General features: G+C 43.5%; 2 protein-coding genes across 3 annotated transcripts in view; one reads left to right on the plus strand and one right to left on the minus strand.

Annotated features, from left to right (window-relative positions):
- Positions 1–2,198: 2,198 nt before the first annotated feature.
- Positions 2,199–11,120, minus strand: PCARE (photoreceptor cilium actin regulator). Its single transcript, XM_077812188.1, has 2 exons — positions 7,321–11,120; positions 2,199–2,328 (listed from the first exon to the last, which is right to left on the minus strand). Exons 1-2 carry the CDS (start codon positions 11,118–11,120, stop codon positions 2,199–2,201), a joined length of 3,930 nt encoding a protein of 1,309 aa, XP_077668314.1.
- Positions 11,121–22,039: 10,919 nt separating this feature from the next.
- CLIP4 (CAP-Gly domain containing linker protein family member 4) overlaps positions 22,040–23,440 on the plus strand; it is a 58,577-nt gene continuing 57,176 nt past the window's right edge. For both annotated transcript variants that reach the window (XM_077813639.1, XM_077813641.1), the window contains exon 1: positions 22,040–22,152. The gene's annotated coding sequence lies outside the window, so the exon portion shown is untranslated. The remainder of the gene's footprint in view (positions 22,153–23,440) is intronic.

Below are 23,440 nucleotides of genomic sequence, written 5' to 3' on the forward strand. Positions count from 1 at the left end.
CCCCTTGATGAGAACATAGACTCTTCTTCTCCAAATGCTCATTATCCCCGTACGTAAGCTAAAAGATAATCTCTTAGCTATAAGTAGTATAGGTTCTATGACACACACTTGAGCCATCAGATTCTATCCAATAGAGGGCAGTAGTATAAATACACACTAGTCAGTTCATGACAACACATTCAGGCCAGCTCCAAAATTCTGCATAAGTTGTGTGTGTTTTCATTTGCCAGGGAGTTTCCTCCCTAATGTCCAAGACAGTGCTAGGAAAGCCCCTGAGTTAACATGTCAGCACATGCATCACATCCTCAAGGGTAAGTGGTTTTCAAGACAAAAGGCCTTATTGGTCTTCCTAGCCAGTTAGCACATACACTATACTGCCTCTAGCAGGACATGCATTGCTCCTGGTGAGTGGACTAGCAAAGTGCTCTTCCAGATCATTGGATTCCTGGACATTCTCTGCCAGCAGAAATCTTTTTGCAGAGGATATATCTACCAGCAACTTTTCTCCTCCTTGCTGTGCTATTAATCTTGGGCCAGGGCAGGACATGGTCCTTGGAAAACATAAGTAAACACTTTTTGATAAACCTGCCATTTGTAGAATATCGATGACAGGAAATTTTAACATAAGGCCTTAAGTGAGAGAGGAAATGAAATTACTTAGTAATTGAATGGAATAAATGCTATTATTGAGGTCTTTTGCCTTGTCATTGGTGGAGAATGGCACGGTTTCAGTGTATTAAAAAGAAGACAGAGGAAGGATGTCTTGTGGTTAAGGCACTTGATTAGGACTCAATAGGTCAAGGTCCCATTCTCAGCTTTGCCACCGACTTCCTATGTGATCTTCTACAAGTCATTTAATCTCTCTGTGCCTCAGTTCCTCCTCTGTAAAACTGGTGGGTGAGGATAAAAATCATTTGTGTATGTGAAATGCTCAGATACCATAGTGTTGAGAGCCAGAGAAAAATCTATAAATAAGGGGTAGAATTTTACAGGGTTCTCTCCCCCTCCTCCCCCCCAGATATTACATTGTCCAAATCACAGTTGGAAAGAGGTCCAGTATTAGTTAAAAAGCTGCATACTAGTTATAAAGGGGACCCTAATCCTTTGATCAAAGATGAGTAAATACAGAATGTGTTACAAAACATGAACGAGCTTTTGTGTCAAAACCTAGAGGTCCAATAGTCTGAAAATACCCAATTGTTTTAAAAAATATACATGTTGTGAAGGATTTTGGACGAAAGCCGTGGAGTCTTGGATCCAAAAAGAGTTGCTATTTCACTTGATCTAAGAAAGGGAATTCTCATACTTAGATGTTGGCGCTGCCTACCAATATCCTCTAGCTGCTTGATGGTGCCCAATCCAGCTGCCATTTAAGTCAACAGGGGTCCTTCCAGAATCTTCAGTGGAAGTGGGATAAATTCCATCTTAATTCATGGATCAAAAGGAGAACAGACCTTCCTGTGGGAGAATAGGATATGTAAAATGTGCAGTCATGTAGGTGCTCTTGGCTGATTAGGTATTACAATGTTTCTCTAAGAAGGATTAAGGTTCTTGTTCTGGGAACTAGAAGTGATGAGATTACACAATGGTTAAACGTATGTAATAAGATCAAAACCTCTCTGCAGGAGGAATGTATCTTCTTCTATTTTAAAAAAACAACAACTTTATTTTTTATTAACTGGACTTGATTTTATTCCCTGCATGCCCATGGAACACAGAGGGTAAAGTCCTGGCTACACTTAGTCAGCGGGAGTTTTGTCATTGATTCCAATGGCGTCAGGTTTGATTTAAAACAGAAGCTTTGAATAAATGTCATGTCACCTAATGTTAATTTCTGCACCTCTGGGACCATTTTAGTTAAATAGTGCAATAAAAGATTTGGCAGCAGGACCCTGTCTTTATAAAATAGTACTAATCTGACCTGTGTCTTTCCAATATTTTATTGTTTCTGGTACTAAATTTAAGTCTTTTAGTAAAATTGTAAAACACCATGAAAGAGAGAAGTAGCTGCCAAGCACCCTGCTGATATTTAATTAGGAAGTCATGGCCAGTTTGGGTTTGCAGGTGCAATTATATTGTACTTATTCCTCTTTGATATGGTCTGAAGCCATACTTTGGAGCCTGGGACTAAGATATTTAATCACACGAGGATCCTCTGCCTTGAGCCATACCGTCCATCTTCCAAGCAGATTGTATTGTCACTCGCTGTGGAGCCCCTGGCCCACAATGTAGAGTTCAGGATGAGAAGCAGACCTGCTGGATCCCTTGAATTCAGAGAAGCATGTACTGTTCCAGGAATCACTCTCCTTTCTAGGACTCTCCTCCATGCTGCAGATAGAAAAGAGGATTAAGAAAAGAGGCTAATGAACCATGTCCTTTTTTAAAACGCTAAGGAGAGCATGTTAACCCATTAAAACGAAATGCAGCAAGGCATTCTGCAAAGACCTTCCTCCAATTCAGCTGTTTAGTACAGTACAGGTTTTCTTTCTGGTCCCTGTTTCCTGATGCCAAGTACATTGTAATCTCCTCCCACTGAAAATCTGTTGGGAGCCAAACATTGTAATATGTGACTGCATGAAAGCTACTGTGATGTGTTTGAATGTACAGATGGACAAACAGAGTCACTTACAATGAGAGAAGGGTCTGAGCTACAAAGCTGGGATCCAGATCCCCAAAAGGGAAGTTTCTATAGATATCTTATCATAGATACTTATTAGACCTCCCCCCCACCATTATTGTAGTAACTGATTGCCTCATGATCTTTAATGGTGTTTAACCTCTATGCAGCTGGAATTACTATCCTGATTTACATAGGGGGAACTGAGGCACAGGGAGGCTAAGTGATTTGCCCAAGGTCACATAGGAAGTCTGTGGTGAAGCAGGGACTTAGACCCAGGACTCCTGTGTCCTAGGCTAATGCTCTAACCACTGGATTGTCCTGCCTCTCTGTTGTGGTGGAACTAGTGCTAGATTGGTACTGGATGAATAGATTTAGCCAAGTGTATAAATAGAGGATTACGCATGAAGTTCTTATCCAGATCCAAACTTCCCCAAAGTCTGGGAGGATTCATATCCAAAGTTTTGCTTTTGGTCCTGTGTCACTGAATCAGTTCCTCTTCTTTTCTCTGAATTGAATGAAATCCAAATAGCTTTTATTTTAAGCTTCCTTCCATCTCAGCTGTTCCCATGGGGGAGGGCTTTAATCTGAGAGCAACAGTACAACCGAAATACTATTTTTTACTATACACACATGCAGACAAATCCTGCTAAGGATTAATAGGATTTGCCCGAGCAAAGTGTCATGCAAGGTATGCCTTGAAAACATGCCCACCAGGGTTGATTGTTACCCAAAGGTCAGGCTTAGAAAAGACCAAAGTAGCTCTGTACATCTACCTGTCCAAATCACATTGAATTGTCGTGGCTTGGATACTGAAACCTAAACCCACGACTCTTGGTACTTATAAAGTAACAGTAGCTGTGCAGAGCTCTAGCTGCAGCTGTAACTGGGGCTAGTGACATGTTTAAGATTTTATCTTGATACCCTGCAGAGCTTTAAATGGGAGGTTTATACACTTGGAGGGAAGGCATTCACGGTTTTCTAATGCAACACTGGGAATGCAGGAAGACTAGCAGAGTTTCATATAAGAGTGGCCTACAATTTACAGGGCCCAAAGCTATTGATGCTCAGAATGCAATGGTGTAGAGGTAAAAAAAGAAGTGAGTAAACTAATCGAAGCTAAACTCCCCATTCCCTAAATGAAAAGTGAGTACACTCCATTTACGTGTATTAACCCTCATCCTCATCTATATGACTGGCAGAATGTGATGAAAGTTACCTCTCCCTCTGGTCCTGCTGCTGAACAGGGAAACTGGGCTGTCGAGATGAATTGCTGGGCCACCACAGGATCCCATGTGGTTGTTTGTATTTGCTTCTGCCTAGGGCCAAGCCTGGCAGCCTAACTACAGCAAAAGGAAAATTACCAAAGTGCGGAGAAATGGAAGGAAAAATCCCCAAAAATGCACAGAGGTCTCAGAAATGGGGTAAATCATTGATTTTTCCAACGCTTTTGTGTGGACTACTTAATAAGAGAGAAATCTTGTGGATCCATCTCCCCGTCTCCTACCTAGTTCACCAACTAATTAGTGATAGCAACCTCTAATGATGTAAAATATCTCTTCCCAACATAATAACATTGTGATTTTAATGTCCTACGGGCTCTCCAGGACAAGAGGCATGCTCTTATTAGAAAACTGAGGCTCTCTCCTTTCGACAGTAAAAGTTCCCCCATTTCTGTCTCTCTACGATCTCAAGATTTCACATGTTAAACCTGTTGCTGGTCCAGCACTTTACTGTCTGTCTGGGAATCAGGACAATGTAATTCTGGGGAGGAAAAAAAACCACATTGCTCTGGAGGAGGGAAAGGAGGAACATTTTTGTGGCATGTTTCACTATAGAACCTGGCAATATGTAGCTGCCTTAAGGCTTTGGAATGTGAGAATACAGTATTATATATCCACTGAAATGTCTAATGGTTGAATGATTAACCCTTAGGCCCTTGTAAAATACCTGAGGTTTGATCAGTTTCCTAAATTCAGTGCAGTCAGTTTTTTTTGGTTAATAACAAGCTGGTAGGGGGTGCTGTACTGAAGAAGACAGAGTTTCTACTTGCTGAGAGGCAGGCTGGGTCAGGACTCTTGCCTACAGTGAGCCCTTGGTGGCTCCATTTCCCCCTGGAAAGTAACCCCTGTTCTGGTCTGCACTCCCAATGTGCCCTGCCTCCCTCTGCTGCCACTTCCTGTCCCTTCTCAGAGGCTGGCAGCCATCACAGGAGGTAGCTGTGCACATCAGGAGGCCATCCAGGTGTGGAGAGGAGCTGGCAGATCCCAGAATAAGTCCATGCAGAGAAGGAGGCTGGCAGCGAAAACAAGTCAGCCTGCTGGGAGAAGGCCACTGCTGGTTCTCATCAGGGAGAGGGTGGCCAGGGGTGTGGAAGGGCCCTTGTTAGGCTTGGTGAGGAGAGGAAATGGAAGGTGGAGGGAATGGAAAGGAGAGGGTTAAAAGAAATTTACCCGCAGCTGGGCCTGCAATATGAACTTCCCCAGAATTTGAGGGTGTTGAGATCCAGGGTATGGTGCAGGCAGATGCCTAGTACTGACATTTGAAGGGTGAAGTTTTTTGAATTTTTTCTTCTGTTTGGGGAATGAAATGAGAAGCTGAGGCAGCCTTGTATGGCTAATGAGCTCTGAGGAGAGTGATGAATCAGAGCATACTGTACTGTTGATGAAAATGTGAGGGCTATGAGTCAGTACCTGTGCCTCAGCATGCCGAGGCTCTGATCAGTGGAACCACTTATATTTCAGTATCCTAGAGCATGAAGTGGTGGGCAGTGATACTGGGTACTTCAGCGGTGGGTAATATTCAGTGGGCAGATTCCTAAAACATCTGGCATCTGTCTGTGTCACCATGCATGCTATTATGGCTCTGATATGTATATTATGAAATTCAAAGCAGCGTCTATAAAGCTGGGGCTGGGCAATTTATTTTATTTATTTTAAACCTAGAAAAAACATTGCATCTTAAATCAGTCCAAGCTGTAAATAATGGGCTACCTCACCCTGGTATATATCTGTAGTAACTCAGTGGAATTACTCTGGATATACATTGATGTAAACGGAGAGCTGAACTGGGCTCAATAAATATTTCATTCTCCCAAAATGACTAAAGAAATTGATAGATAGTTCAGAGTCACAAAATATAAAATATTTCATGAAAAGGATGATTCTTTTAATGGTTTATTGCAGTGTCTTTTTATATTATCATTTGTGCTGTGGCAAACTGGAACACATAGATAATATGCAGTGCTGAAGCAGAAATTAACTAATAATTTATAATAGGCTGTTTTTAAAATTCATCTATAAAACTGCCAGCACTTTCTTCTCATGAGGTTTGACATAAAGCCTTTTTGAAAACATTCATTCCAGCTAACAGACATTGGAATAGACCATGCTGATTTCAAACTGTACATAAAAAAAAAAAGGTCCTTTAGGAGATGAAATTTGCTTAGAATGTCAGAGTAGAATGTATAATAAAACAGAGTGTAGGATGCAAAACTATTAGCATTTGTGGAAGACTTCGTCATTGTTTTATTTTGGTAATGATAACCTGTGATATCATTCACAGTACAGGAGAGAAGTTGGGAGCTGACTCTGTTTTTCTGGGATCTATCTGGATTCAGTTGCCAAGCTCATTCCTGTGCTGATGACACAGTTGCGTACACACACACAAAATGCAGAGCTGGTCTTGCAAATATTTATTCAAATGAGTAGTCCAACTGACTTCAGGAGGACTGCTTGCATGAGTAAAAACTACTTGCATGAGAGGCTCAATTCTTTTGTGTATCTTAAAGCTTAATTAGCTTAAAGGTACTAAGATGGGGAAAATTAGAACAACATTTTGCACTTACATGCCATTTAATGATTGCAAAATATTTTGCCAAGAATATATTTAGTGTCATAGGCCCTCTTGTGATTTCAGATAGAGGTTTACCCACTTTGTGGTTGAGTAAATTAAAGAGTAGGGAGGTTAAAGGCCAAATTTTTCAAAAGTTGCCATTGATTATGGGTGACTCAATTGTTGCGTGCCCATCATGTGACCTTTAGGGCCTGATGTTTTTCAGAACAGCTGAGCAATCAGAGCTCCAAGTCCTTGGTAGCCACAGGTGCCTTGTGCCTTTGAAAACCAAGCTCAAATGGTGCATCCATCTACTGAGTCTTGAAAAATTAGATGTACATAACTAGCTCAAGGCTTCAAGTAACAATTTTATAAATAGATCTTTACGATTTAAGAGGTCCCCGCCTGCAAATCACCTGTGCTTACTGCTTTGAAATATTTAAACATAGAATTCAACTGCGGAACTGGCTAGTTCAGGGATTGATAATAGGTTGCAAATTCAAATCCAACCTAAATCCTTAGTAATCTAAAGCTGGTACCCTTTGAGGGTTATTTCATATCTTTTGTGAATTGAATATGGTGATCTGCAGTACCCTTCCAAATGGCATTCATTATTACCCTGCTTGCCAGTCTCAGCAGGCAGGACAAACAGGCTTGAATGAGCTGTGGAGAGTGACCTATCTTCTCCACCCTGACAGATGGTCTATTTAGGTCTTGGTTAAAGCAATATTGGTGGGGATGGTGGATGCATTGCTATTCTGCACATAAATAGGACAGTTTTGACTGTATTGAGCGCTTATCAAAAACTGAAAAAACCAAAGCATAAAATACAACCCAAAGTGCTTGACTTAAAGTAGAATGTTTCTCACCTTGCTTGGTTAAGTAGAGGTTCGCTGCCAGCTGAGACAGGAGCTGGAAGTCGAAGGTAAACTCCTGGTCTGCGGTCAGAGAAACTTCTCTTTATGAAAGGCTGAGGGTTGGCAGCACTCATAGCCATCCTCCTCTGCTGATCCCCACACTGCCTGAGCAGCACACTGCTTTTCTGGACAAAAGCTGAAACTTCAGGCTGGCCTGCGACCTCTGTAGTGCAGTTGCTAGGTGGTGATGGGGGCTTGGCTTCAAATAAAGAAGGAGTTGCTGGGCAAAATATTGAACGTGCATTACTAGCAATCTTTGATGGAGGAAGCTGTTGCTCATCACCAGAATCCAAACTGTTTTGTCGTCCTTTGTGGGACCGCAATGGAGAGGCTGGTGGAGAAGGGGTAGTGCAGAATGGAGGTGGACTTGCCTCTCTGCGCTGAGCAGGTGGGCTTGACAACTTTCGCTGAGCTGGTGGGCTTTGTTTGCGCCCCACTGGAGGGCTAGGCAGTTTTCGTTGGTTTGGTGAAGAAGGCAGCTTCTTTTGCATTGGAGGGCTTGATACTCTGGGGTTAGCTGTGGGACTAGGTTGCCTGTGAGAAGGAGGAAAGCTTGGTTTTACGTGGTTAAAAGTCTGCACGATGTGTCTGGGATATGCAGGTGGACTTGAGAGTCGTTTCTCGGTGGGTGGAGAAGAAGGGGGTGTTCTTGTTGGGGAGATTCTTCTGACAAAAGCTAGACTTTTCTCATTTCTCCCGAGAGAATCAGGATAAATTTGATTTTGGTTTTGCACTGATGCTAAATTTGTGCCAGGCTCTTTACTTTCTGAGCAGTTTCTGTTCTGTGTTGAAACTCCACTGGGATTTTGAAGAGGTATTATTTTATGCGATTGCTTATACAGATCTGCAGCCTCTTTCATTTCATGGTCCCTTTGGGATGCTAATTTACCCTCTTGGCTGTGGATGAACATGTTGGTAGGATTTAGCTCCAATGAATATTTTCTAAATTTGGGGGAGTCCACCCCAGAGTTTCTTAGTACTTTACTGGCAGTCATGTTGGGGCTGTTGATATTTTTACTTGGTAATAAGTCAATGGAATGTAGAGAGGCTTTTATCTTTGGAGAAATGTGCATTCTCTTTGTAGCATGAAGCTCTGTTTTAGCAGGCTTTTTGGCAACCTCTGAAGAGTTCCCTGCCATTATTGTACTTTCTTCAGACTCAGAGAAGTCAAAAGAACTGTCCATTAACATTTCAGGAGGTGGTGGTGGTAGGTTCTCCAAGTCTTCATCCGTTTCTTCATTTGTGTCAGTTCTGCTTAATTCTGCAACAGGTGGAAAGACAGTTGGAAAGTTACAGTGGGATGCACTTGTGTTTGGAAGGGTTATGTCTCCTACTGGTGAAACACGAGGCTTGTGAATTAAAGGTGCCAGTACTCTCTGAAGGGGAATGGTGGGAGGAATCACTGGAAGTCCAAACTTTCTGATGCATTTTATTGGTCCTAAAGTTCTTAAATGTGTAGGTTTCACAAGGCCTTCGGAAGGACTAAAAGTTTCAATAAGTGTTTTGACAGATTTCCGAGGGGCACAGCCACCACTATTCAATTTCTCTATCCCAGGTGGCTCATTTTCTTTCCTGTACAATAAATCCTGTGTGGATACAGAGGCTTTTATAGGCTTCCGTCCCCTTCTCTCATCTGGATGACTGACAGTGTTTTGCTCGGACTTACGTAAAGGGACCTTATCCTGGTTAGGCAATATGCTGAAGTTTTTAGAGAGGGATGCCTTCAGTTTGTTGGTAGACAATCTGGGTGTAGCATGTTCAGTGTCCTGCAAGTAAGCTGCTGCTCTTGGCTTCAGGATCTCCTGCTTGCCATCTGTTTCTTTGTTCCCATTAAGCTTATAAAATGTTTCTAATCTTTTGTTGAGATCTTTTTGGGTCCTTTGAAGTTCTAAAAGGGTTGGGTCTTCTGCACGGCTCCTGAGGGATTCCTCTGACCTGGACCTTCTTTGTTTAACTGAGGTTTTCCGGCTACCACTTGCTGTACTGGGTCTTGCTGTTAGGGCTGCTTTTCCACCTTCATCTTCTGTCCACTCCTTTCGTCCACATTTAGCTGGGACAAACTTGATTTTTTCACTGATTGCATCTTTCATCTTAAGTATCATCTCTTCAGTCTCTGGATTTTCTATCCTTTTGACGGATGGCCTCCTTGTTTTATCTGTTACTGCAGGTGAAGACATTGGCCTTCTAGGCAGGGTATCCTTCCCCATTTCTGATAGACTTATATTATCACTGTCATCCTCCTCTGGTGTACTCTCTTCCTGTTCATTTGCAGAAGGAGAATCTATTGATTCACAGTCTTTGAAATTTTCACCTTCCTGGGTAGCATCAGACTGGAGGGAATTAAAAGGAGGACTTTTGGTCACATTTGAACATTGGAGCCTGGTAGAAACACTTTCTGGTGTTGCCCCCAGGGAAGAAGTTGCTTCTTTGCTGTGTACAGATGGGTAAAATATATCCTTAAAATGCCTTTCAAGTGCACAGTCATGGGATCTAGTTGTAACAGACAACAATGTGCCATTACACAGATGTTCTCCTGGTATTCTAGCGTGTTTCTGAGATGGATGATCATGTGCACAAGAATCGCAGCTTGTTTGCCTTCCAAGTTTATCAAGGGAATTGAACTCTTTGATAGATTCATTGTCTGCACCAATGCCACTGTCTTCTGAATACAGAGTCCTATCATCATCATGGGCCTGAGAGGAGACCACTGCAGAGGCTTCAAGCAATTTTATTGCCTTTAGCAGGCGTTCATCAAAGCCTTGTTTTGCTTTCAGTTTTTCTTCCAAGTTGCTGGCCGCAGACTGTAAGTAGCTCCATGTCTCCTGCAGGGCACTGGAGGTAAGGGAAGCCACTGTTCCATTTAGCAGCTGCATTTTGTTGACTGTATACTGCAGTAACTGCTGCAACAGGTCTGGCTGCTCTTTTGGATCCCCTTTTCCAGCTGGCCAGGCCAGGTTTCCTCCCACCTCTTTGAGGAGCTCTTCCCCATCATTGGCAATTTCTTCCAAGAGCTGGTTGATTTTATCAAAGTGGAACACTAGAAAGCTCACCAGCTGCTGTAAAAGCAGCTGAGTTTCGGTAGCCTGATTGGCCATACATAGGATAGCTTCATATTTGGAGAGGTTGGGATTTAGGTAGGCATAAGCATTTTGATGAGCCTTAACAAGCTGATCTGGGAAATCTACCTTTTTCTCAGGCTTGCATATAGGTGGAGTGGATTTTTCTTTGGGTTTGCAAAGATGACCCTGTTTCACTGGTTTATGGCTTTTTTGCTTCCTCCTTTTCTTTGGGGTTTGCTTTGCATTGCTTTCATTCTTGTCATCCCAAATGAAAGCTGTTGCCTCTGATTTGCAGGAGCTTTGCTTTTTGATCTGTATGTCTTCTGCTATATGTTTTTGAGACTCAATCAGTTCAGACATGGCTATTTCAGCCTCTGTGGCTGTCCTCTCAATTTTCTTCTCTTCCTCATAAATCTTGCAAAGAGAGAGATCCTCAGATGATAAATGGAAGTTAACATTTTTGATCAGCTCTGATGTTTTCTCCTCCTTTTCCAGCTGGTGATCTTTCCCCGGAGACCCTCTCTGAGGGAACTTGTCAATATCATAACAAGTGGAGCCTTTGACCAGCAATGGAATTGAGAATGCATGGTCTCCAGGATCAACAGGCAGGATACCTTTGGGTTTATTCAAAGGATTAGTTCCGGTTTTTGCAACATGGTTAGCAATCTCACTGTGGGAAGGTGTACAGCCCATCCTGTGTCTCTGTCTGGATTTATTTTCTGTTAAAGATATCCAGATGATCAGGTAAAGAATAGAAGACAATAAAACTTACTGTTTCATCCTGTACTGGAACATGTCATTTTTCTCCCAAGGTTTCATCAAGAATTCTCCCAGTTTTGTAGATAGCCTAGTTAATTACAATGAACTTTTCCTACTTCCCAGGATCCTGTCTCAAAAGAGCTACACACTGTCCCGTTGTATTTTGTTTCCTTTAAAGCGTTCTTCTATTGGAAACAAACCATGTGAAAGCTGTGTTGGGTTAGAGCTAGTGGATTAAGGGGACGTGCGTACCTTGTTTCTGTCTTGACAGATGTCATGTATAAATAAGATTTTAAGCTCATTAGGTTAATCCGGCATCAGCACACATGCTGCATTTGTAACGGAAGACTTTTTAAAAATACTGTATTGGTAGGCAAATTTGTATTGACGTACTGCAATAGATAGAGTGGAGGGAAAGAAGCTTTCTCCCCTCTCAAATGTTCTCCCCCCACCCCCCAAACCCTCTACAACTGGAACTTTGAAATCCAAAGGAAGAGACTGTTTCAGATAATTTCTAGAAGAAACACACTTTAACAGGGGAAAATGCCAATGCACAGACCTTTGCCAGGAGGAAGGGTGACTTTGACAGAATACAGAAGAGCTGGGAGGCACAAGACATAGAATCAAAAAGGTTAGAGTTGAGATGCCTATTAGGTTATCTCATCCAGAAATTCTCAACATTCTTCTACCTGCAAGCCCCAAGACATATGTTCAGAAGTATAATTTGTATGTTCTTACAGAATTGTACATGCCACAATACTCAGTATTCACAGTGATGACCCCACAAGCTAGCAGCATGGCTAACTTCAAGCATTCAAAAATTATGAGTCAGGCCCAAACAATCAGGAGGTTGGCTTAAAAATTATGAGATCTTGAAAAATTAAGAAATGTGGGGACCTTTTAATTTACCTTCCAGTGTCTGAGTGTTTAGGGATCAAATTTTCAAACTTTTCTTTGCAATCATGATGGCTAGAAACTTACTCTTTTTTTTTTTTTTTTTTAAGTGAAGCCTGAGATTCTCATAATCACATTACTTCAGGAGACAAGGACTTAAGGAAAACAAACGAGCAAAACCAAATTTCAATACTGGTCTAGAAACATGAGGCCCAATTCTGCAACCCATTTGAGAACTATTGATCAAACCATCTCCCCGGACTGTTCCCTTTTCATTTGTTGATACAATTACAAATAAAATAAAATAAAATATAAAAAACTCCTCAAACTAACAGCCAACCACCGCCACCACCATCAGACAAACACCAACAATCCATTTCTTAAAGAGAAATCAAACCAAGAAAGAAGGAATTAAAACTCCATCATAAAACAGCAGATTGTTTAATTTTTTAAAGATGGTTTCTCAAGGGTGCTCTGTAAAGCATAATTTAGAAAGAAAATTCTCCCCAACCTTATGTTAAGACTAAGGTTAATGGATTAAGATTATTTTTTTGTTTTTACCTTCCAAACACAGCTTTCCTAGAGAAGGCAGCTATCTCCCAGTGTAATAAGGAATGGAAAAGGCACTTGCCACCCACTCTAATTACTGTGTAGCATTAGGCTGCTTTATGCTGACAGAGCCAATCATCTCCCTCTAGCAGTGTGATCGCTAACCGTCTGGATGCAGCTATCTAATCTATCTGATTTCTAATAAAACTCTTCAAGTTGCCAGGTGCACGTAATGCTCTCAGACTTTAATGAATGAGTTGTATAGGATTCACTACTGTTAGGGACAAATGCTTTCAACGTTTGTATCCTTATGGACAGAGAAGACTTTAAAGAGCGTGAGCTGTGTAAACAAGCTTTGTTGCAAAAGTCTAAGCTGACCCCTAAAGGGCATAGGAGAAAGGTTCAGGGAGTTCGGAAAAATGAGGGCATGACTTATGCTAAGGTTTCACTTCAAATTAGGGGTTATGTAAGAAAACTGGAAACTGGTTGGGGGTTACCATGGTTGATGAGGCCTATGAATTAATGAATTTAGAACAATTTTATAAATTGCCACCCTTACCTAAAATCAGGGTGAGCAGACAAAGATCCTAGGCATTTAACGATAACAGGGTAATTGGCAGACTGATATGTGCATAGTCAGCCAGGGTTTGATAGAAAACTAAATAGGGATGAAATGGAATCCGAGGACAGGGATCAGGCCCATGCAGAAACCCATGACTAGAGGGAGGGAAAACACCTCTAAGAAGCTTTTTTTGATGGGGGGGGGAGAAAGCGGTGTTCCGTATGTGGCCGGTGGGGTTACTTTGCTCGGGATTGCCCTGTCCAGGCCTTGAGGCCCAATGCAGTGCTGGAAAGGCCAGCTTCCCCCACCTCAAAGAGTTACCTGTGTGATTAAACCTCTGGAGGGAGGGAGCCACCTGCCCAGTGCACCCAGGGCATATAATGTTCCTGCTGACACATTCACACCCCAAACCACTGCCCACATGCCATGCTGCACCCTCCTGGGTACTGATCCCTCAGATGGCCAATGAGAGTGGAAGGTGGTGGTCAGTGGGGAAATGTTTATTGGATGGAGGGATACTGGCACTGCTAAGACTATGGTTAAGCCCCATGTTGTAATACCCATCAAATGCTCTGTATGTGAAATCTGGGTTATAGTTCCTTGTGTAAAAGCCTTCACTTTACCTACAGCAGCACTTTCTATACAGACACAGGAAGGGTCAGAGGTGCTGGCTGTAGGTGTATTGTCAGATTTCCATATTATTTGCTATTATGGCTTTAAAAGCAGAATGGGTGAATCAATACCCCTTCGCTCCAGACCGGCAAGGGACTGTGTCAGCCAAAATGCAGATGGAGTAGCTGACAGGGAGGAGGGGGTGGGAGGCTGGGGTAGATTCCCCTGCCAGTATCCAAAAGGAAGAGTATGCGGACAAATACATGAGGAGAGAGGGGATGAGACTGCCTCCTTCTCCTGGGAAGTGCCAAGAGCTACTGACTTAAAGGGAAATTCTCTTGAATCCTGAAGCACAGGCCAGGGGTGTAAGTTCGCTGCCAGTGTCTACCCTTCCCAGAGAACTAAAGGCAGTATAGAGCATGGTGAGGACAATGTCTCCAGCCAAAAGTAGAGATGCTGAGGAAGCTGCGTTGCACTGCCAAATCTATGACACCCACCCCAAGGTGGGAAATGCCCTAGTAAAGGGTACAACTGCTGCCTGGGAGATGACTAAGGTAACCACAGCCAGGAAGGAGGGGGGACGACTTCCCACAGTCTCTGACTGCCTGATAGCCTGCAAAAATGTAAAAGACCCTAATCCGAGTCAAGCCACACACCTTGACTCTGTGTGTGTGGAGCAAAAGGCCACCACAGTGGGGTGGGTGATCAATACTCTTCTTCCCCCAGAGAAGCTGGGATTAGGCCACCCTCTATCCACCCTCTGCCTTCCAGGCAGCCTTGAAAAACCCTGGTCTGTGTGGAGAGAGAAGCAGGTTTCCACCCAGGACAGGTGACTGCTGGGAGCCAAGGGTGGGTGCCCTTGCTGAACCACAGAGGGGAAATACAGGCGCCATTGCCCTGAACTGTGACCACAACATCTATATTTAGGTGCCTAACACTTTCAGTTATAAAATCTGCTTGTAACCTTTCTTTGAGAAGCAGTAATGGCGCCATTGTTTGCAGCAGGCATTTGATATTTGGCAAGGAGAAAGCCCTGGGGCCAGAAAAGAACCTTTTCTTAATCCGGTGAAATTCCATTCAGGTTTGGCCAAGATATAAACTTTTAAAAATTACTATTTCCCTTCCGTTGCTTACTTTCATGATAATTTTAGCAGCATGCTAAAATAAGAGCTGAAGGTGGACATTCTAATCTGGGCTCACGCTGAAACCGTGACTGCTATCACAGCAACACACACTTCTTAGTAAGGTAACACCAGGAGTGCAAGTAGGGTGGTACTCTCCAGTACAGAGTACCAGCAACAGATTTTTAGCAGGTACGGAGTACTGGAAAGACTTGGGGGGAGGCTAATTGTCTCCCCCCACCCCTGGCCCAAGCTGAGGTGGAGCTGCACTCTGCTCCTTAAAGGAGCAGAACGTGCCTAGGGAGGGCATTCGTTCTTTATATGGGTTTAACAGCACAATACGTAGGCTAACAAACTTAAACAAAGGCTTTGTTTATGTTTGTTAGCATATATATTGTGCTGTTAAGTTGATCAGGAGCCCTCAAGAGGGGGAGGGGGGACAGAAGGTGTTTATACAGTGTTTTTGATTCCTGCTCCAGCCTCTGAACCATGAACATATGCTGATGGCAGCATTCCAACCAAGGGACTGAGGACTTTAAGGTAATCTGGAGCCTTCATATTTTCTTGATCCTTTGCAGATGGACTTATGAGTTGGATATGGTACAAAGACTGTTCTAGCCTCATTGATTGCTCATTTCTCCCTTGCAATGGACAAAGATCAGATGTCTGCTGACTTTCTCACAAGAGTCAGCAGCCTTTGATATCTGTGATATAAGCAGTGTAGCCCTTGCTTGAGTGGTTTTGTTCTTTCCTCACCAAATGTCAAAGCCTGTTCCCATTGAACTCAATAGCAAAACTTCATTTGATTTCAATGGGAACAGGATTTGGCCCCAAGAGATCACAGCATGTGATTTTGGTCAATTGCTTATCTGTCCAGAGACAGTTCTCAGGCACGTTCTGCCAGGCTGATTTTGATTGCCCCTCCTGTATGTTATGCTGAGGAAAATAATAAAACACTTTGGGCTGTAGTTCTATCAAGATGCACATGGCACACACAGTTCTATGTCTCTTTTCCATCAAATCCAGATGGCGCAGCATCTTTGCTTTCCTAGTGCCTGGTGGAGAGCAATACTTAGGCCTTGTCTATGCTGCCACTTTACAGCACTGAAACTTCCTCGCTCAGGTGAGGGTAGCTAGTGCCCTCATGGGGGTGGTTTTTTACAGCGCTGGGAGAGCAGTCTCCCACCACTGGTGCCGTGACTATACAGCCACGTTAAAGCACTGCCGTGCTTGTGTCCCTCCCATGAGTGCAGTACCATCAAGAAATGATTTCTGCTTGCACCACTGGGTAACACCCAGGAGCTGACAGCTTCTCCAGTAGTGGGGCAGTAGGAATTCAGCCAGGTTACCCCTCAATAAGCTCTCTCCAAACCCTTCACCTGGTTGCAGTTGCCCATCCTCCACTGGAGGAGCACCACATGGAGAAGGAACTCTAGCCACCTACCAGAGAGGGAAGAAAGAGAGTAAACTGAGCCAGGCTGCCCCGATGGCCTTCCAGAGCGTATCCCAGTACAGGGAATGAGATGCTGGGGGCCAATAGTCTTTGGCCTTCTGACAGCTAGTGCTGCAGTGCTGAAGAGAGGGGGTGTGGACAGAAATGAGAATAGAAATGTTGGCAGAAGAGAGATTATGTAACACCTTGAAGATGAAGACGAGAAGCTTAAATGTGATTTTACTCTGAAATGTGTCTATGTAAAACAACTCCTTACTCAACAGAGCAGCTCACTCATATCTGCTGACTTTGGTGACAAGTGTTCACTGGTTTTTATTTCTAAAAGTCCTGTAGAGCCAACACAGCTCTGGGAGATGGAAATAAATTCTATTCTTTCTTGCACATCATCATCAGCATTGTTCATTAAGTTCCAATCCATTCCACCTGTGCAAACCCAGTTAAAGCAATAGGATAGTAGAGGTACCATTGAGGGCATTATATGAAGAAAATGGAGTTGCACGGGTTTAACTGAAGACAGCTTGTCTGTACAGAATCTTTACTACTGGCGATGGTGCATGACAAAGAAATAATTCATCTTGACTCTCAGATCCTAGGGTGAATTTTCCAGGCTGGCAGCCTGAAACCCACCTCTATCTTTTTTACTTCTAAGCTGAGGAAATTTGATCAGGTGCCATTTAGAGACCATAAAAAAGCACCCACTCTTCTATGGAGAATGGCATTTTAACAGATCTGCTCTTCAGAGTAGAACCCAACTTTAAAAAGTTAAGAGAAGGGCATCAGAAAACTTTTAAGAAATCTTTCTCTCTCTCATCAGTAATGTTTTATGACCTTTTTAGGGAATTAATTGCAAAGGAAAGACAGTGGTATATACTGGAGCTTATGTGATTTGCTTGCAGAAACTTAAAGGCTACATCAAATACATCTTTATTAAAATAATAGGTTAACAAAATTAGTAAGCATACTCCAAATTTATTTGGTAAATCTACAGAACTGTTGCTTCTTTCCCTTTTGCTCTTCAACTTTTGTAGCAATGTAAATGTGGGGCCTGATCATAGGAGGTATCGAGCACGCATATATCCTATCGTTGTCAAGTGGAATTGCAGGACGATAACCTCCACTCAGAATCCAGCTTTGCACTTTGCTACCTAGGAGGTAGAATTGCAAGCTCTGGCAGTTAGAGAGCTGCAGTACAGCAAAGGTATCACGTTCTGTGGAAGGTGAGTTAAACATCAAAATTGAAAATAATTTACATGTATCTTTATTACCTTTGGATTGTTCATTCTGTTTTCTTTCTCAGAGCTTCTGGTTGCTAAGCCACCTCTGTGTATTTAAAACCTCCCGTCTATCATAACTAATCTACGCTTTCTGCTTGTTCCAATAGTTAAAACAGTAAATGATGATGGTGGCAGAAATGGAAGTTTCAGGTATTAATTGCATGGAATTGCAAGAAGAGATTAGCTTTACAAATAGACTCCCATGTTCATGCAAATTAAAAAATAAATAAATAAAAGGGCACATCCATATCACCTTTGGTTGTGATTGCATCAGCTCTCACAAACCTAAGCAGGTTTGGGAATCAGAATGTAAGGCGGAAGATTTCCAAGGAAAACCCAGGTTCTGTAGGAAGAGATATTGGTGATTCAACAAATAGCATTCTTCTAAGTACTAAACCAGTGTCCTAGCATGAAGTTAGGGAACACAGTTCTGGTGATGGTGCCATCTTTTGAATATGGTGTAAAAATAAGGTCCTGACTTCATGTGGCTGTGAAGGATCCCAGAGGTCTGTTTACTCTTATGTCTTCACCAAATTCCAGTATGAACAATTACCTATTGCTTCCCTAAGTTCCCCTGGAGTTTCAAATAAGTTCAATGTTGTTCTTCATTTCCTATCCTAAACTTCTATGGAGAGTGGCTGTGCTTGGTTAAAGTTACCACATTTTACCCCATATAAAGGTATGTTTCTGTAATTTAAGTTTTTCTTTCATGTAGATACTAGCATTCATGGGAGCAAGGAGTTCGGGGTAGAAATACCCAGATTCTGCACTGTGAGAAGTAAAGTAATATTTTAATTAACAAAATGCAGTGGTAAACAGAATCTCTCCTTTATATTCCCAGCCTGTTCCTTCTCCTCTCTGATGATCAATGATTCTGCACTCCATTGTTTACAACATCACAATTCACCAAGTGGTAAGCAATTATGATGCTCCAAGCATCAGTCCATAACATCACTAAATGAGCGAGGCAGGAGGAGGCAAGATTGAGAGGGCTTTTATTTGACTACACATCCTGATGATAAGCAGTGACTGGAAAAGATATCCTGAAAAGGTACATATAGCTAAATAATATTTTTAAAATTATTTAAAATCTTGCTTCTTTTTGCCTGGCTCATATAGTGATGCTATGGCCTGATGCTTGGAGCATCATAATTGTTTACCACTTGGTGAATTGTGATGTTGTAAACAATATATATATAGTGCTGGCCCAAGTTAAGCGTGGATTCTGTAAGGACTTTATCCTGCTCCTCTTTAGGTCTATGGAAAGATTCCCATTGACTTGAATGGTGCAGGATCAAGAGCTAAGAAAGTAGGTTTCTTGTTGCATATGTAATTTAGAGATGACCCAGGATTTAGACTGAGTAGGTTTACAGTGCTGGGTAAGCACCCTTATTCTCCTACTTTCTCTCTTCCAGCTGGTGTAGTGATTAGCAAACGATGTGGAGTCAGGATTCCTGCCTTCTACTCTCATCTCTGCCACTAATTCCTGAGCAATCTTGGGCAAATCACTTTACTTCCCTGTGCTTCATCTTACCCATTTAAAAGTGGTTATAATAATGTTTATGTACCTCACCAGGATGTTGAAGCTTAATTCATTTATGTGTGTAAAGTGCTTGAGATCCTTGCTTTTAAAGTATGATCTAAGTGCATTCTCTCTTCTCCCTTCCCTTTTCCTGTCTCTTTACTTCCTGCTTGCCCCTATTATCCATCCGTCCATGTCTTTTTCTGACTCTTGATATTTATTTTTTTAGGTCTTTAAATATAGAACATTGGTATCAGTTCCCGACTTGTCCACAGCTCCAAGCTGTCTAATATGTAGTTATTTAGTGGCTTGTAATTTTCCACTGGCTTTACTTCTCAGCACCAGATCACTGCCGTATACAGTAAGCTCCTTGGTGCCAAAGTACTGGGTGAACCCAGGCAGGTGCAGTTGATTAAACTGACTGAAATGTCCTCGAAGCAATTTTGGATGGTTTCCAACCAATCCATGTCTAGTGTAAACAAGAGACATAATCTGTCTGCGTGTGGAACAGGCCAACAACATTCTAGTGCAGGCTCACGCGAACGCAGTAGATGAAACAGTATCTCACGTCCTATTCAGGAGAGCATATTTACAGATGTGATTTCCAACACACAGTGATATGAAGAGTTGTCTATAAATATCTTTCCTTTTAAAAAATACACATGGGTATATTTTGCAAACGTTAATACTGTTGAAAGATACAGGCTGAAGACACTGTATACAGCATGTCCTCATGCCATGTATTCTAGGTTAGTGCATATCAGTTCTAGTTAGCAACACTAGTCTTTTAGTAGCTGCAGATTAAAAAGGATGCTAACAGTGCAGAAGTTGTGTAATGTGAACAAATGTACATTATAGGTTGATTCAAGATATCAGCAAACTAATTTAACTTGTGACTGCTTGTAAACCAGGCTTGAATTTAGGACAGCAGAGGAAGAAAGCAACTCCATTTACCTGGTCTAACATAAAGTATGGTGCTTTTTTCACTGAGTAATAAATCAAAGACTTAATTTTAATGTAGATTATGCATAACAAGAAAATCAACTGTATTTTGTAACTTCTTTCCCCCCTTCTAGCTATATCTCTAGTCTATAATTATCTGAATCATCATGGCTCACAGGACATGTTGACAAAGGAGCTGTAGCAATTTTTGTAATACTAACAGTGTTGCCTGTTAATATAAAAGGGAGTCAGGTTTAAAGAACAATTTTGGCATTGTTACTGCAAAAAGCAAGATTTAGTCCATAATAAAGAACATAAGCAGTTTGTGGTGCCAAACAATATCCCCCCGAGCCCACAAATTTAGTATTTTACATTTATACTGACTTCCACCCATGTATGTCAAGGCACTTTTACAAATATTGAGTCATGCACTTGGGAGGAAAGAAGGGTGAGATGAGAGGTATTATACCTTTCTTTACAGATGGAGAAACAAACACAAAAAGTTGTTTCTTGACCAAGATAACAGGCTTCCTAGGTATATGTCACAACCAAAAATTGTAGCCTATTTCCTGGGTCTAGTGCTGTGATGTAAGTCATTCCTCTTTGCATCAACACAACCACACTGGTGTTGGCCTTAGGACCTAACAATCTTCCTACTGATGTTTGACTTCTTAGGGCTAGGTTTTAAAAGAGCTCAGCATAAGGGGAGATGCTGGGTACTTTAAAAAAAAAATCTAATCTCAGTTGTGTGTACTGAGCACTTGAAAAACTGGCCCTTAGTTTTGCTATCAAGGAAACCTCCAAGTAAGTCTTTGTGTATACACTGGACCACAGGTGGCAATATCCACCTCTTCCTTTTTTAATATCTTTCCTTTCATACAGTGCCACCAATCTTGTCTGAGTTAACCTCTTGCTTCCTCCCCAAACCTGGAAGGGTCATAAGCCAGGTGTGACTTTGGTTTAGCAGTGTTTATATTACAAAGACAGTGCTTTCTAAAATGTGAGATCTCACAGTACAAGGCTGCATCTTATCTGTGTTTCTTAACTATGTGAATCACCAGGCTCGTCATGCCCCCCCCCCAATACAAATCTTTGACGTGCCACACTACACTCGCAGCTCTAGCACGTTTACGATTTTCTTCTAGCCTCTGTCAGCTGCCGATAAAATTCCAGCTGGGCAAATGATTTTAAAATCAGCCTGGGATGAAAAAGCTTGCCCCATGCACGGCAGCTAGTTCAGGCTTCGGAAAGGTGTCCCGTAGTTACTTGGTCTTAACATCAACTTTGTGTGTGCGTGAAAGCAGGGTCTCGTTGTGTAGAGTTTCCATGACTTCTTGTCATTCAGCGAGGAGGAGGAAGGCAGCACTTGGAAAACACATGTATGTGATGGGCATTTCAAAAACTAGAGCCAGGGCAGGGACTCCCCGCTGTGTACGCACCGCACTGCGCCAATGTCCAGCAGGCTCCAGCCAGCACAAATCCTCAACGCTGGAGTTCAGTAACGCCAGCTGCCGCTCCTGCCTCCGCAGTACCCCACTATCACTCCCCCAAGACTCAGGGGCACCCAGCTATCCCCCCAGCCCCCTACATAGCCCCCCCGCCCCGCGAGCGCCCAACTACTCCCCTCCCGCCCGCCCGTTGGAGGCGCCCAGCTCTCCCCCCGCAGCCCCACCCGTCAGAGGCACCTAGCTCTCCCCCCGCCCGCCCGCCCCCTTGGGGGTGCCCAGCTATCCCCCCACCCCCTCCACAGCCCCACCCCCCCTTGAGGACGCCCAGCTACTCCCCCCATCCCCCTCCGCAGCCCCACCCCAGGGACGGAGATGGGGCGGGGCGAGGGCACGTTGGCGGGCGGGGCTGAGCGTCGTGGCGCAGGGGGCGGGGCGAGGGCACGTTCGGGGGGGCGGAGCCTGTGGCGCCGGCGTCGGGCGGCCGGGGGCGGTGCGGGGGCGCGCCGAGCGGGCTGGAGCCGAGCGAGCCGGCCGGGGTGCTCCCCTCTCCCGGTGGCGAGGGTGCGGGCCGCTGCCTGCGCGCGGCGGGGTGAGCCCCGGGCTGCGAGTGGGAGCAGGGAGACGGGGCGGGCGGCGGGCTGGTGCGTGTGGCCGCAGAGAGCGCGTGTGTAGACGCGCTGGGGGGCGGCGGGGGTGCGTGTGGCAGGGCCTGAGGTGTGAGAGGTCGGGTCCCTGCGGGTGGTGGGGGGAGTTTACTGCTCCTCGTGGCAGCAGTTCAGTGACCAGCTGGACAAGTGTCCCCAGAGCGGGGGGTGGGGGCAGGCAGAGGTAGGTCCAGTTTCCCTGGTCGCAGTAATTCCTTGTCCGCGTAGCTCACAGCAGGTGCGGAACAGGAGGGGACAGGCGCTGGACATCCCTGGTCTCTGGCTGGGTCAAAGCGGGGCAAGGTGGATTTCCCTGACGCTGCGGTGGGCTCGCCTCCTCTGCATTCTGCTGCTGGGCTGTCTCTCCAGTTAGGTTTATTGATGAATTGCTGAGCCACGTTTTTTAAAAAATGAACACCCCACGAACACGCTCTCCTCTCTTTGTCCTCCCACCCTATGCAAGAGACTGGGCCGTGAAATGGGCTACCCTGCGTGTGTCGGGTCACAGCCCCGGAGTCCCCGTGCAGTTCGGTTTCCGTAACTTTATGGGCGTGCTGGGTAGAGCTGGGGGAAAGGTTTTGGGAAAATTGCTTATTGAATGAAAAACGACGTTTTGGTCAATGTGAAACTAATTGTTCATGAATTCCACACACACAGTTTTGGCTGTTCAAAGCAGCCAGAGGAGAAGGAAGTGGTGGTGATGCTGCTGCAGTCCCTTTCTAACATTCTGACCTTTTAGTCGAGAAGTTAGGGCACACATCTGGGATGTTGGAGACCCAGGTTCAAATATCAGTTCTGGAACAGGCCCAAAACCAATAAATTGAAAATTCTGAAAAAATTCAGATTTGGTATGACCCAAACGAAACTTTTTTTTGTTTTTGGAGCTGCCACTAAACACAAACAAACAAACAAAAACAAAAAATCAGTTATTTGTTTAGCTTTAATAGTGAGACATACAAGTATTAATATATTAAATTCCACTAAGTATCTTTCTAAGACAGGACTCACTCTGATAATGAGGTTTTATACAGTGTGTCTAGTCATATTGTTAGAGCAGCAGATTATGTGTGGGCAACCCTGCCTCCTGTGGTCTCATTTTCCTTTGGTTGCAGGCTGTAAAACAGGTTAAGAATAGCTGAACTTATTCTAATTTGATTGTAGAGTTGCCATTTATGAAGAGACACATACATGTGTGTGGGAGAGGTTGGTGGGAATTTACTAAGGCAGAAAGTG

This window comes from Eretmochelys imbricata, chromosome 3 (assembly GCF_965152235.1).
Source record: "Eretmochelys imbricata isolate rEreImb1 chromosome 3, rEreImb1.hap1, whole genome shotgun sequence".
NCBI classification, from domain to species: Eukaryota; Metazoa; Chordata; order Testudines; family Cheloniidae; genus Eretmochelys; species Eretmochelys imbricata.